At 57.9% G+C, this 14,795-nt stretch overlaps 1 protein-coding gene across 1 annotated transcript; it reads left to right on the forward strand.

Moving 5' to 3' along the window:
- Positions 1 to 3,225: 3,225 nt before the first annotated feature.
- On the forward strand, positions 3,226 to 9,547 carry WDR73 (WD repeat domain 73). The gene is made up of 8 exons (XM_087758848.1): positions 3,226 to 3,372; positions 3,467 to 3,534; positions 4,326 to 4,414; positions 5,146 to 5,234; positions 6,151 to 6,218; positions 6,995 to 7,159; positions 8,196 to 8,570; positions 9,141 to 9,547. Exons 1-8 carry the CDS (start codon positions 3,308 to 3,310, stop codon positions 9,377 to 9,379), a joined length of 1,158 nt encoding a protein of 385 aa, XP_087614974.1. The 5' UTR covers positions 3,226 to 3,307; the 3' UTR covers positions 9,380 to 9,547.
- The last annotated feature ends 5,248 nt before the right edge of the window (positions 9,548 to 14,795 follow it).

Below are 14,795 nucleotides of genomic sequence, written 5' to 3' on the forward strand. Positions count from 1 at the left end.
GCAGAAAAGCTACAGTCAAGGAAGTCCAAATAACGTCCTGAGCCTCCTTCCAAGCTTTTGAGGGTGGCTCAGCTACAGAATTAGCGACTGGAAATATTATTTTCATCTTTGTGAGTAACTACCATGTAATATTCAGACTGAAGACTGCTCAGGAATGGAGCAGGCAAGCACCATTTCATCTCTTTTAAAGAGCCTATCAGTTCTCAGAGTGACGATTTCCATTCCTAGCTCCTTCACAGTTTCCTTTCCCAACACACGTCTCCAAGGCTGCCCAAAAACAGATACAGCGCAAAGCCAGCAGGCAGAGAGAACCAACTAAGGCTGTAGTACTCTGAGTCTCCTTCGCTTTGCCAGGCTCTCTGCACGCACAGAACCTGCCGAAAAAAACAGCAGCGTTTTGTATTTTCTTAAAATACGTATGGCAAAGTCACATGCTGAGGCATAACGAAACAGCTTAGCCCGTTCCTGTTATTCTAACTTTGCAACAAATGTTCCCATTTTTCACTCCTTCCTCTTCAACATTTTGAGATTAAAATATTTCTTTTCTGGAGAGATTTTGAAAAAGCCTTAAAATGTTTATTTTGTTTCAACTTAAGTGGTCGTTTCAGTTGTTATCTTGATTCAGGCCTTGGTACTTCAAAAACACCCCGTGTTATCTGCAGTACTGGAAGGCTTTTTCTCTGTTCCCCCACTTACCCATTCTGCTCCCTCAGTACGCTGGAAAGATAAAAAGAAGATAAAATAAAAGGCAAGAACGTGCAGAGAAAACCGTTTTTGGGCTCTTTTCTGCCCACCTGGGATCCACAGCATCCAGCCACTCCCCGCACTATTCTGCCTCATGCTCCAGGAGATAATTTCCAAACAGTTATTACCACCCCCTAAACCAGCCTCTGGAGTTCCGGGGAGACACAACCTGTTCCTTTGCAGATTAGAAGTGATGCAGGGCAGTATGAGAGCAAGGCTGCACCGCAGCTGCGCGTCTGGCTCCCAGCCCTTCCTTTGATATTCCTCCTTCTCTCTGTTCTCACGCCTCGCTGGAGCAGCACCTTGCGCTGACTTGGCCACTTGTCTGCCTCAGGCTAAGCTCGTGTCCTGCACTTAATGCACGCAGATGAGAAAAGAGTTAACGGGAGAAAGCAGACAAAAGGCTGACATAGCTCTGAGCTCATGGAGTGCCACACCGCTGCATTCTCACATACAGCCGGTACTGTCATGGCTTTACCTCCCGCCTCACTCCAACATCCCTCACAGGCTTCTAACAACCAAAGGTATTAAAACAATCACGCTGTTTGCATTTAAAAAATGACCTGCAGTCAGTTTGTTTCAGATTCTTCACAAGCTGTTTACTCAACACTTTCTTCTTGAATCATAGCATGTAGAAAGAACTGCTGAGACAAGGCTTTCAGTGAATTTCAGACTGTTGAGCTATTGTACAAAAATAACGTCAATGAAATACCTCTTCATGAGAATTTGTGCCATCCTTTCTCTGAACCAGATACCAACATATCCTGAAGTGGCAAAGTGGAGGATGTCAGGAAAGTAACCACTGGTGATAAGTGCTTCTCACATCAATCAGCTCCAGTTACTTCTTCCAGAGCAGCGCGCAGCCTCTTGGCTGAAGGAAGGGATCTGGCTTTGCATTCTTGTTTTCACAGCACTTCTGCCTCTGTACCTGCCTTTGCCCTTGCTTCTTTCTCACTCGCTTCTGTACTGACAGCCCTGACTTAGCCCCAAGCACAGAGTTCAAGACAGCACAGCCCCAGTCTGAACCCATCACGTCACCCGGAATGCCCTACCGCCTCTCCAAGCACTGCAGGTGCCCAGGAAGCTGCCCTACAAAACCGCCCAAAGCATCTCCATTCCTCTCTGACCACTTCTGCAGGACTGACACTGACAGCACGCTTAAAAGTGAGGGAAAAATAAACAGTACAGGATGTTGAATAACATAGCAGACACTGCACAGACCAAAAGATTCATACTCAGATGTATTTCTGTAAAAACAAGTCATTTTTCTAATTACTCCAGAGCCACCTCAGAAGCTGTAGGCTGCCACCTTGCAGTGTTACAGAAAATAGACACAGTTTGCCTCCCAACACTGTGCATGCCAGCTAAAACCCAGCCAGAAGACAGAAAAAGCACAATAATCTGTAATAAACTCCCAGTTATCATCACTGATCCTGAAGCGCCACTGGTAACAGGCAGCAAGCCCGCAGCTAGAAGCAAGTTAGCTGCACCGATCCCTCAGCACCTGCTCTGAGCCTACGCTGGAGAGAAACGGAGAGGAACGCATTGCTGAACAAGCGCTCATCTTCTGCAAACATGGGCTCACGGCGAGGCCCAGCCCTGCAACCTCAGTTCGAGCAGCATCCTCTTGGCAGCGGGGACCGGAGTCGATGTGATGATATGCAGCACTTGTCAGGAAAATAGGAAAGTACCTGAGAACAACATATTTAATTGTCAAAAATGAGAAAGCAAAGCTTGTATGATGGAACCAGCATGTAACCACCATGTTACAGAGGCACTGGTATGAAGGGCAGAGGGTAGGCTGGCTTTTACAAAGATTTGGGAAGCTTCTGGATGTATTGCCGCACCTGCACACCGATATTTCTGTATATTTACAGAATGATAGAATCATTAAGGTCGGAAAAGGCCCTTAAGATCATCGAGTCCAACCGTTAGCCCAGCGCTGCCAAGGCCACCACTAAACCATGTCCTCAAGCACCACATCTCCCCGGCTTTTAAATCCCCCCAGGGATGGGGACTCAGCCCCTGCCCTGGGCAGCCTGGGCCAGGGCCTGACAGCCCTTTGGGGAAGAAGTTTTTCCCAATACCCAACCCAAACCTGCCCTGGCGCAGCTTGAGGCCGTTCCCTCTCGTCCCATCGCTACCTGAGCAGATGCACAGAGCTGCACCACATTATTACACAGACTGGATGGAAGGAAGAAATGTTTCACACTGAGGGCAGTGAGACACTGGCCCAGGTTGCCCCGAGAGGTGGGAGATGCCCCATCCCTGGAACCTTCAAGGCCAGGCTGGACCTCAGCAGGGTAACGCGCTGCCCACGGAGCACCGGCGGCCGGGAGCCCACGCCGGCCTCATTCCCGCGGGAACAACGCGGTTCCCCCCTGCACCCCACGCTCCTCGGCTCCTTTCCCTCAGAGAGGCGACCGTGGCCCGCGCTCTCCCTCACAGCCGCTACCTTCAACCGGCCGCGACCGGTTTTGAGCCTCCCCGCCCCGCCGGGCTACGTCACTGCTGAGTGACGCCGCGTGACGTCACAGGCGCGCCGGGGAGGGCGGGTGTTGCCATGGAGGCGGTGGGCGCTGAGGAGGAGGAGGCGGCGGACGAATGGCTCCTGCAGTCCCTGTGCCTGTGAGGGAGCCCCGGCCCCGGCCCCGGCCTCGGCCTCGGCCTCGGCCTCGGTCCCCCGGCCCCCCCAACCTCCCTTCCCTCCCTCTCCCCGCAGGTACACGGACCTGCACGCCTTCGAGCTCCAGGCGCCCACCCGCCTCATCGAATGGGCCCGGGGGAACCGTGAGTACCGGGGCGGATGGCGCTGAGGGGAGGAGAGGGGCTGGGGCCACGGGGGTAGGGAAAATGGCGGGGCCGGGGCCAGGGAATGGCGGGGAGAGGGGAGGCCACGGGGTCGGGCCGGGCCAGGGGGCCGGAGGGGAGGCCAAGGTGCGGGGCCGCGATCCCGGGAGCGCGGGGCCTAGGGGCTGGGGGTGAGCCGGGGCTGTGGGTTCAGGACGGAGCAGGCTCGGGGGTCTGGCTCTGGGCCTGCGTCTGGGTTCAGGGCGGAGCAGACGCGGGGGTCCGGCTCTGGGCCTGGGTCTGGGTTCAGGACGGAGCAGGCTCAGGGGTCCGGGTCTGGATCTGGGTTCAGGATGGAGCAGGCTCAGGGGTCTGGCTCTGGGCCTGGGTTCAGGACGGAGCAGACGTGGGGGTCCAGCTCTAGGCCTGGATCTGGGTTCAGGATGGAGCAGGCTTGGGGGTCTGGGTCTGAGTCTGGGTTCAGGACAGAGCAGACGCCAGGGTCCAGCTCTGGGCCTGGGTCTGGGTTCAGGATGGAGCAGGCTCAGGGGTCCGGGTCTGGGTCTGGGTTCAGGACGGAGCAGGCTCAGGGGTCCAGCTCTGGGTCTGGGTTCAGGACGGAGAAGGCTCAGGGGTCTGGCTCTGGGCCTAGGTCTGGGTTCAGGACGGAGCAGACGCAGGGGTCCAGCTCTGGGTCCAGGGTTCAGGATGGAGCAGACTCAGGGGTCTGGTTCAGGGACGGGGGGGACATCCCTCACCGTGTCCCTGGTTCTTCATCCCCCACCTCCAAGGTGTCTGCGTAGCCGGGTACGGTCAGTCCGGCGGGAACGAGATCCTGCTGCTGCTCCCACCGCCAACACTGCAGGCGAAGGAGACCCAGGTGGGTGTTGCAGCCAGGGTGGCACTGGGTCGCTCTGTCCTCCATGGCCTGGTGTCTTCAGAGACCGGGCTGGCCTGTCCTGGGCTTCACAAGCTGTCACCGGGTCTCAGTTGCTCTGACAAGGACCTGGCCAGGTTTTGAGCAGCTTTGGTCAAAAGGTAAAGCACGTCATTCACCCGGCTGCTGTGCGGTTGAGGTAGGCAGTCCAGGTTGGCCAGGTTGGCACCAGGTTGGCAGTCCGGTCATGTAATCCTGCTGCTCTCTAGGCAGCTTGTGCCATGAAAACTTCATCTCCAGATGCGTGAATGAAGGCGTTTCATGGGGAAATAGGACGGATGAGGACATGAAGGCAAACGAAGAAGGGACTGGCTGAGATGGCCGAGCCTGGGGCACCACGCTGCTGACCAGCGCTGTTGGCCCTTGGGTGGGTGACCTCTACGCTAGAGTCGAAGGTGGTGTTTGGTCACTGGGTAAGCAGAAAGCTCCCGAGCCAGACGTGAACGGATGGCAACAAACCCAAACAGAGCTCTTGGCAGGAGCTTTCTCCATATTTTTTTTCCCTCTAACTATTTTGGGATCCTTCAATCCTGTAGCTCCTGTTGGAATAGGCATTACTGGAGCATTTACCAAGCGAGAGTGTGTCTCGTGTCTCTGTCTTCGTTCATGGTAACTGACCCCACCAAGTTCTGCACCACTAAGTGTGAAGAAATTACTTTGCCTCTGATTTCTAGGGTCTGTGTCCAGAGAGAGATTTCAAGGTGGAATGTGGTGGATTTTCAAACCGCCCGGTGTACAGCCTGAAACACGTGCCGGACACCAGGTACGGCCACAGGGTCCTTCCAGGGTGTATTGGAGATGGAGGGGGGGCTTGTCCACTGAGAGAGAGCTCCTTTTCCTTGCCTGCTTCCCAACCCAGCTGAGCAATCCTGCCAGCTCTGAGAGCAGCGTGAGTCGGAGTGGGGATTTGCTGGCCAGTGACACGTAGTGGTCTTCCCAGAACCCCATCATGGTGTTTGGAGAGGAGCCATCCGTTGGGCTGCTCAGCAAAACAGGGTGCACCCCGCTGCTGCGGTCCCGAAAGCTGCAGTGATGTGTCTTGTGGAGCAGCTGGCAGGGAAACCGAAGCTGCTGCTGGATAACTTGAATCCTCAGCTTCTTCCAGAAGCGAACCGCAGGGGCTGCTGACGTTGATGCTGGCTCACCAGGGATCCCTCCCTGCCCCACTTGTGAGCAGCGGGGGCTGTACGGCTTCCTTGCTCTGCCTTTTCCATCCCTTCCTTCTGCATTTGGCGCTGCGCGGAGGTGCTCGGCAGGCAGAGCAGGATACTAGTGGCTGCTGCCACCGCTCTCTAAGTCCCTGCATATGCAGGTTCAGGGTTGTTTTTTCCTGCTGTGGATTGTAGACCAGGCAAACACGTTTCCCTCCTGCTGATTCATTTCACTCGTTCAGCTCCCTCCTCCTACACAAGCCCCCGTTGCTACGTTGGGGCTCCTTGCACCGTTCCTAGTCTAGCGCTTTTGGAAAATGTGCTAATTAAATGCCATTGCCTGGGACTGTGTTTGCCTGGGCTGCGTAGAGCACCCTGGCACGAGGAGTTCTGGAGGCAGGAGCTCCTGAGCACAGCAGGAGTGGCAGAGTACAGCCGTGCTCATCGTAACCAGTTTGTCCCAGGCCGGGGAAAAAAGGCTGTTCTCTGCTCCTGAAGAGTTTTGTGGGGTTATTTTTATTTCCTCAGCTTGCTGGTGACGAGTGGACCACCAGACAGCTCCCTCCAGGTCTGGCAGGTGTCAGCAGAGGACTCTGGTAAGGGAATGTGTTTCTGAGCTCGAGTAGTTTCTCAACGTAGTCCTTGCGTCAAGCATCGCTACCTTCCCCTTCTTCCTGGGCGTAGCATGAGGAAAGGGGTGCCAGTCCCGTTCAGTGAAGCCCTGAGTGACGGCCTTGGTGTGGCAGGGGCCAGAGAAGGGCAGAAACGTCTGCACCAGCTCTGGTGGCTTGGAAAGAAATGGAGTTGATGGCACAAACCACCTAAGGGAATTCGTAGGTTTAGCCCTGGCACAGTGGCTTTCCACTTATTTGTGAGCTCTTAGGCATACAAACAAAAACCCTAATCATATCGTTGGCATGATGTTCCCTTAATAACTCCTAGGGTTAGAAATAAAGAGTTCCGTACATCACCTTTCCGTATATACCATGAACCCCCTCCGTTGTCCAAGCCTGTGTCTGCCTGCTTCTAGAAAACTATTGCCATTGCTTTGTCTGCTCTTGTGCAATACTTTGAAACCACCAGAAAGGAAGTGCAAAATGTTATTAGAAGTTTTCTTCTTCACTGAAAATAAACATCTTGATTCACAACTTTCCATGCATTTTGCTAGATTTTAAATGGTTTGTTGTCAGTCCTTGCTGGATGTGTTAGGAAGAGCGGGTTTATTCTGGAGAGGGGGTTAGTCATAATTAGATTGCTTATCGGTTTAGTAGGTCGCTTCTAGCTTTGCGAGGCATCTTTGTGAAACAGCTTAATCTTGTGGATTACTGGACTCCTGCTCTGTTTTACAACTGCTTACCTCTCTTTCAAATAGATGTTATTAAAGCTGTAAGTGCCATACCTACAGAAAACGGCACTGGGCAACCTTGGGCTAAAATTGCAACCATTTCGGCCAAAGCCCCATGGGTCCTTCACGGCTCAAGGCTCAACAGCGTCCAAGTTACAGAGGTCGAATCGAGGAAAAATGTCTACACGGCAGGTATTCAAACCAAGTCTAACGTCCGATTTTGGAAAGCTGGAGTTGGGTCAAAGCAAGGGTAACTGCTCAAGCGGCAAACGTTTCCCTGGGTGGGTACTTTCAGACAAGTGCCAAAGGGTATTCAGATATTTGGTAGATATTGGTAAAGATATTTTAAAGATATTTGTATGCTGTATTGAGGAGAGAGGTTACTGTGCTCTGGTCCGGCTCCAGCTTCGCACTCCTCCCACGACAGTAATTTCTGAGGGTTCTGCCCCAGATCTGTGCCCTACGAGAGCTCCGCAGAGGGTTTCAGTGCAAAGAGCTGGGTTGGCGGAGGGCTGCTGTGCCTGTTGTCCCCAGGGAGGGAGGTGCTGGCCCCAGAGTCACACCGCTTGGGGCTGTTGAAATCGGCGTCAACTTCTGAGCGAGCTCTGTGTTTCTCTGTGATCCGTCCGTGCGGATGAGAGGAGGGATGATGCCAGCCTCGTTAAACCAGCCCTGCCTTACCTCGAGGTGGTGAAGCCAGGTCTGGTTTGTCGGGGGTCCTGGAGAGGTCCTGGAGACCCACCTGCCTTCGCCTACACAGTAAGGCTCCGTCCCCACGCACCTCAGCCCCTGGTGAGGAGAATGTGTGTGTCCAGCGGCTGTAACCCAGCGTGCTGAGCAAAAGGAGGGAACCGTTTGTCACTGCAGGGCTCCGCTGCGTCCCCATGCCACAGGGACTGGTGTGGCTCCCGCTGCCAAAGGGTAGCGCTGGAGGCATCTGCTGTCAGAGCCCTGGTCCGTGTCAGGAGCAAAACCGGAGCTGGTGTTAGCCGTGGGCCTGCCCCTCTCCTCTGCACGGGTGTTAACCACCTTTTGAGGGATCCTGTGCAGGAATAATTCCCGAGCAAGCTGTCGGTCTCTGCCGCTGGCTCTCTTGAAGAACGAACTAGCATTGCTTGGCAGCCACTTCCAGGGACAAGGCTAGAAATCTGCTTTCTCAGGAAGGATTGCAGCAGGGAAATCATGCAAATGCTCCTCATGGCATCCGAGATCTGCCTCTCTTTTCTAGCCTCCAGAAACAGCGAGGAGCTCAGCGGCCTGGCGTTCCTGGACTGCAACACGTTGCTCCTCTGCTGTGCCAAGGGGCAGCTGTGCCTGGCTGACCTCCGGCAGCCGCGGAGTCCCTTGGAGGCTGCGTCCGTCCCCTCGGCGCCATGTGGCGAGCGGTGGTGCATGGGAGTCGGGCGCGGACCTCAAGGCTCTGACTCAAGCTCCCAGCCTGTAGCTCGCCTCTCGAGCGGAGGGCTCCTCACTCTAACAGACGTAAGAAAAACCTCCGAGTCCTTGGCCTCGGCGAAGTGCAGAGTTCCCCCTCCTGGCTCAGGTGCGGAGTTCCTCTGCGTCTCCTGGGCTCCGGCTCTGGAAGGCTGCCTTGCCGTTTCAGGTAAGCGCTTTGGGCAGAGATCTCCTTTTCTGGATGCTTTTTTGATCTGCATTTCTATCGAGGCCCAGCTCGCCCCACTTTAAACACAGGTAGTTCAGAGCTCCTTCTGGAGCCGGCAGAGATGCGAGCTGATCGTCCTTGCAGCTGCCTCTCTCCAGCAACCACAGAAGGGGCCTGGATGGGTTCTGGGGGACTCCCGCTTCCCTCCTGGGAGAACAAAGACCCCAAGCTCTTAGCAAATGCTGCCCTGATAGTGCCAGTGACGGCCTGGCCGCAGGGCTACTGTGCTGATAAGACCGGCTGGGCTGCAGGGCTGCCTCTTGGCCAGAGCGTTGCAAATTCAGGCTAGCGAATTTGCAGGCTTTTTGGATCTGGCCCGTGTTCTCCCCGGCAGCTGTTAGCTTGAGACACGCTCCTGGGAGGCTTGGATGCTCTGCTGTCACAGCTTTGCCGCCTGGGCCTTTGTCCTCGTTTCTGCCTCAGCAGCCCTGCGAGGAGGTGAGCGGGAGCCCGAGGGGACTAGAACAAGCAATTTAATTCTGCGGTCTCTCCGATTTCCTTTTCTTCAAGGTTTTGACGGGACCGTGCACGTGTATGACGCGCGGAGCTGGGACAGCTCTGGCAGGGAAGCGGAGCCGGTTTTTATTCACAAAGGCCACGCGTTCGGCGGAGCGGGCAGCAGCGGAGACCCTCCCCTGGTCACAGCGCACACGTGGCACCCGCAGAAACCAAGAACTTTGCTGTCAGCAGCGAGCGACGGTTCCCTCCACGTTTGGGACTGGGTTCAGTCTTGTGGGAATTGTGGGTAGGTCATACTTGCGGTGAGATGCGCTGTGTTTCCTGTCTGCATTCTGGTTTGCGTAGGCTGCGAGGTATCTGTTTGCACGCAGGGGCTGTTTTGAGACAGTTGTAGTGAACAGAACCAACTGTAAAGAGTGCTATTTTAACAGAGTAAAAATTTTGATTCTGTTACTTGTTCTCTTGCGTACCAGCCTTCAAGTGATAGCTGTGTCGTAGCCTGTAGTCGTGTCCGCTAGCAGAGAACGCCCTGCCGTCGTGTTATCGTAGACCCGCATCGCGTCTGCACCGTGCTTTTCAGAAGAAAACAGGCGAAAAAGCGCGAGTACCGTTGGAGGAAACGGGCTGTTCCGTGGCGTATTTAACCCGCCGCTCCCCAGGCCCGAAGCAGCGGGGGGCCGGCTGTACGCGCACCCCGCGGGGTGTTGCGTTTCATCCCTAGTGCGTGTCACAAGCGGCGGCCTCCGCTCAGGAAGTCGCAGTGCAAACGCAGCCGCCTCGCCGCCTGCAGAAGAAACAGGAACCACCTTTTCAGCCCCGGCCTGCCGCAAGCTTTGCCCTCCCCCTGCGTAACTGGAGAGCGCCCGGCCTAGGGAAAAGCCTCGGTATCTTTTGGCTCTTTTCCCGCTGACTGGAAGTTTAAATTTGATGGAGCTAATGTGATTTCCTTGGCCTGAGGAAGCCGGGCGATGACTCTTGCAACGCCTACGCTGTTGCCAAGGTGTTACTTGGTGGGGGGGGGAAACTGTCTGCTCCTTATCCTGAAGATGGAAACCAGCATTTTCCACCCAGGAGCTGGGGAGGGAGTCGAGAGCCGTGGCAGAGGCTGGCAGCGGGACAGGGGGTGCTCACCAACAAAGCGGGGGGCCCCTGCCTTGCTCTGGCTTGTGCCGGGGCTCCTGGCTTTTCTGGGTGTAAGCTGGGGTGAGAGGGGGGTTGAGGACAGGCGAAAGGGGGGTGTTGCGCTGGGTGAGTTGGGGGAGGGTTGTCCTTTTGGGAGGATGGCGCTGGAGGGGGCTGGGGAAGCCGTGGTGCTGGGAATGCAGCGCGCCGGGCTGCACTCTGTCATGGCAACAGCCATTCGCCTGCGGGTGCCGAGGCCGAAACCTGCTCCCGTCCACGCAATAACGATAACGCAGGGAAGCTCCGTGCTGCTCGCCTTGTAGAATTGCTTAGGTTGGAAAAGAACTCTGAGATCGAGTCCAACCGTTAACCCAGCGCTGCCAAGGCCACCACTAAACCATGTCCCCAAGCACCACATCTCCCCGGCTTTTAAATCCCCCCAGGGATGGGGACTCAGCCCCTGCCCTGGGCAGCCTGGGCCAGGGCCTGACAGCCCTTTGGGGAAGAAGTTTTTCCCAATACCCAACCCAAACCTGCCCTGGCGCAGCTTGAGGCCGTTCCCTCTCGTCCCATCGCTTGTTCCTGGGGAGAAGAGACCGACCCCCCCGGCTCCAGCCTCCTTTCAGGCCGTTGCAGAGAGCGATGAGGGCTCCCCTCAGCCTCCTCTTCTCCAGGCTGAGCCCCCCCAGCTCCCCCAGCCGCTCCTCCCCAGCCTTGGGCTCCAGCCCCTGCCCCAGCCTCGCTGCCCTGCTCTGGCCACGCTCCAGCCCCTCCATGGCCGCCTTGGGGTGAGGGGCCCAGCGCTGAGCACAGCATTCGAGGGGCGGCCTCCCCAGTGCCCAGCACAGGGGGACCATCCCTGCCCTGCTCCTGCTGGCCACACCGTTCCTGATACAAGCCAGGATGCCACTGGCCCTCTTGGCCACCTGGGCACACTGCTGGCTCGTGTTCAGCGGCTGTCGACCAGCACCCCCAGGCCCTTTCCCGCCGGGCAGCTCCCAGCCGCTCCTCCCCACGCCTGCAGCGGTGCCTGGGGTTGTTGTGCCCCCAGTGCAGGACCCGGCCCTGAGCCTTGCTGCCCCTCACCCAGTGCCTGGGCCCATCGACCCAGCCTGGCCAGGGCCCTCTGCAGAGCCTCCCTGCCCCCCGGCAGATCAACGCTCCCGCCCGACTGGGTGTCCTCTGCAAACTGGCTGAGGGTGCCCTCGATCCCCTCGTCCCGATCATCGATGAAGATATTGAACAGAGGAGGGTGGAGGTGTCCATGGCGCAGCGGAGGGCAGCTCCGGGGCAGGACCACCCTGCTGCGGTGTGCAGGCAGCGGGGAGCTGATGCTGCAGTGAGCTCTGCGTCCCCCGGGAGCAGGAGGAGCCAGGGCTGGGGGGGGTGAGCCAAATAACCCCCCCATTGCTGGGCCTGAATTGGGGGACAGCCCCTCGGGGAAGGGCTGTGGCTTGTCCCCTCCCAGGCAAGGGAGGAGAAACCCAGAGCACAGCTTGCTCTGGCCAGCGTCCACAGCACCATTCTGGATCCGCTCCCTGCTGGGAAACCTCTCCAGCCCTGCCTGTCCAGCCCACTCAGCTCCCCAGCCGCGATGCCTTGCCCTGGGGTTAAACCAGAGAGGAAAACTCTGTGGCCAGCTTGCCTCAGCGAAGACAGGGGTCCTGGAGGACCTTTCCGTGGTCCCACGGAGAGCAGAGGTTGCACACGCGCATGTCCAAGGCGGCTGCGAGCTGCCCCTTGCCACGCTGATGCTGTGGGGACGGGGAGACCGTCCTTCAGCCAGCTCCATCGCAGGAGCCATCCCGACCTTCCCCACCAAGGGCAAATCTGGCTCCAGCAAAGCCAGGGTCCCCACAGTCGCACAACCGGACTCGGATCAGAGGTCCGGGCGTTGCCTGAAGGGGTGCGTTTCTGGGAGAAACGCCCCGACCACCCGGTGCGAGTTCTCCAGCGTCACGTTCAAAGGGAGATCCCTCCTCTGCGCATAATCCCTCGCCATGGCAGCTGCAAGTACTTAATATCTTGGACATCTCCAGTCCCCTGTCAAATCTGGTTCGAGCTGGACAAGAAGGCTTAAGTTATTTTGGGAAAAACAAAAAAAGGAAGTTTAGATGAGTACAAACTGTGCTATTGCTTATGCCAAGCAAATTTGCTTCCCTGTCCTCTCCGTGCTACCTGCATCAGCGTGACGTGGGACGGGGTCAGGCTTGGCTCTGCTGCTCCTGCTTGCCAGCTCCTCCACCACGTCCCTGCAAAGGAGACAGCGAGGAAGACGAAGCCTGGATGCTGGGAAGGCTGCGGTGGTCATCTCGCCTCCTCAGAGCCCATCTCCTCCAGGGCCAGACCCTCGCCTGGGTGGGTGTTCCCATCTAAAGGCAGGAACAGGCTCAATAGCAGATGTAGAGATGGAAAAGCCAGGAGCCCTCCCAGCTGCCCCTCACTGAGGCAGAAATCCTCCCAGGTCCCCTGGCCAGAACCCATTCGCACCAGTTGGACATTGGCACAGCTGGACTGGTTTGGGGAGGAGTGGCTAGGAGCTGCCTGGCGGGAAAGGGCCTGGGGGTGCTGGTCCACAGCCGCTGAACATGAGCCAGCAGTGTGCCCAGGTGGCCAAGAGGGCCAGTGGCACCCTGGCTTGTATCAGGAACAGTGTGGCCAGCAGGAGCAGGGCAGGGATGGTCCCCCTGTGCTGGGCACTGGGGAGGCCGCCCCTCGAATGCTGTGCTCAGCGCTGGGCCCCTCACCCCAAGGCGGCCATGGAGGGGCTGGAGCGTGGCCAGAGCAGGGCAGCGAGGCTGGGGCAGGGGCTGGAGCCCAAGGCTGGGGAGGAGCGGCTGGGGGAGCTGGGGGGGCTCAGCCTGGAGAAGAGGAGGCTGAGGGGAGCCCTCATCGCTCTCTGCAACGGCCTGAAAGGAGGCTGGAGCCGGGGGGGTCGGTCTCTTCTCCCCAGGAACAAGCGATGGGACGAGAGGGAACGGCCTCAAGCTGCGCCAGGGCAGGTTTGGGTTGGGTATTGGGAAAAACTTCTTCCCCAAAGGGCTGTCAGGCCCTGGCCCAGGCTGCCCAGGGCAGGGGCTGAGTCCCCGTCCCTGGGGGGATTTAAAAGCCGGGGAGATGTGGTGCTTGGGGACATGGTTTAGTGGTGGCCTTGGCAGCGCTGGGTTAACGGTTGGACTCGATGATCTTACGGGTCTTTTCCAACCTAAGCGATTCTGTGACTCTGTGATTCTCCTCGCTGTCCCTCCTGGGATGCCCACCCAGCGCAGCGCTGGGCTGGGGCTGCGGACTTGAACCACCGACGGCGATGGGCAGCCATTGCTGCGTCCTTCGGGGGAGAAGCGAGGGGGCTCAGCCTCACCGCGGGGAAGACGCAATTTCAAACCGAGTGCCAGCCTGGGTTTTGCTCTGCAGCGCGAGGCTGTGTGCTGCAGCAACCAGGGGAGCTACAGCGGGAGCGGGAGCACCCAAACAGCGTGTGAGAGCAGAGGCGAACTTCAGGCAACCATTTTGTGTAAAACCAAGGGCTGAGAAGGGGCTGATGCTTGCAGCGCTGCTGCCGACAGAGCTTTTGGAGGGTGCCCGGGTTTTTTTAAGGACTGGGGACTTCTGCTTTGAGACCTCGCGTTGCTTTCTCAAACTGCTGGGCCGTATTTGTGGGGAGATCGGCACGGGCTGGATTTAGCAGGGCCTGTGTGCGCCCGTTCCCCTGGCAGCTGGAGCATCCTCTGCTCCTCAAGAGGCCGGGACGCCTCCGCCTGCACCGAGGGCCATCCGAATGGCCCTGTCCCACAGGGGACCGACACAGCCCTGGTACCCAGCTCCCAACATCGTCCCGGGGAGTTGTTCCTCCCTTCTGCTACCCCGGGTATGAGCGCACAGCACGGGCGAGACCCCAGCTTTTACGGCTCTCTGGCTGCTGCAGGTTGGGCTTTAGGACGCTCGGTCTTCCTTCGTGCTGGTGGGCACCAGCTCCTGTGGTACCGAGCCCGGCGGTGCCAGCGCCTGGGGCACAACTTCTTAAACCGTCAGCTGCAGGTCCCTCAGCAGGCTGCAGCCTGGACATCGCTCGGTTAACACGCATCTTGTTAGCACGCCATGTTTGCCGGGCACCGCCTGGCCTTGCATTTCGTTTCCTAAATCATTCCCAGTCCCTGCTGCGGGATACAGAAACCTTCGTCTCCTCCCTGGCTCTTTGGCACGGATCCTGTTGAAACACCTGCGTCTCCCGGGGGAAGGCTGTCGTCGGTGCTGCACCGAGGGGACGGAGAGGGACGGGGCGGCCGCGAGCGGGGCAGGAGGAGCGGGATCCCCGCGGTGGCCGCGTCCATCTGCGCTGGGTCGTCTCAGCCAGCATCCCAGCGGACGGAGAGACGCCGGCGATTCGGGGGCAGGGTACAGCCCGTCGCGAGAGCGGCACGTTGGTGCGATGCCTTGCCCTGGATGCCCGTCTCCGCTGGCGGGGAGCCCAGGCAGGGCGGGCTGAAGCTGCGTCAGTCGTTTCTCACCCAAATGACCGAGATTTCAGATGGCAGCCGAGAGCGACGAGGGTGGTGGGAGCTGTGCGGGTCGTGCCGGGACAGG

Source organism: Nipponia nippon, unplaced genomic scaffold, assembly GCF_047370975.1.
Source record: "Nipponia nippon isolate SJK-2023a ecotype South Korea unplaced genomic scaffold, ASM4737097v1 scaffold_2, whole genome shotgun sequence".
Taxonomy (NCBI): domain Eukaryota; kingdom Metazoa; phylum Chordata; class Aves; order Pelecaniformes; family Threskiornithidae; genus Nipponia; species Nipponia nippon.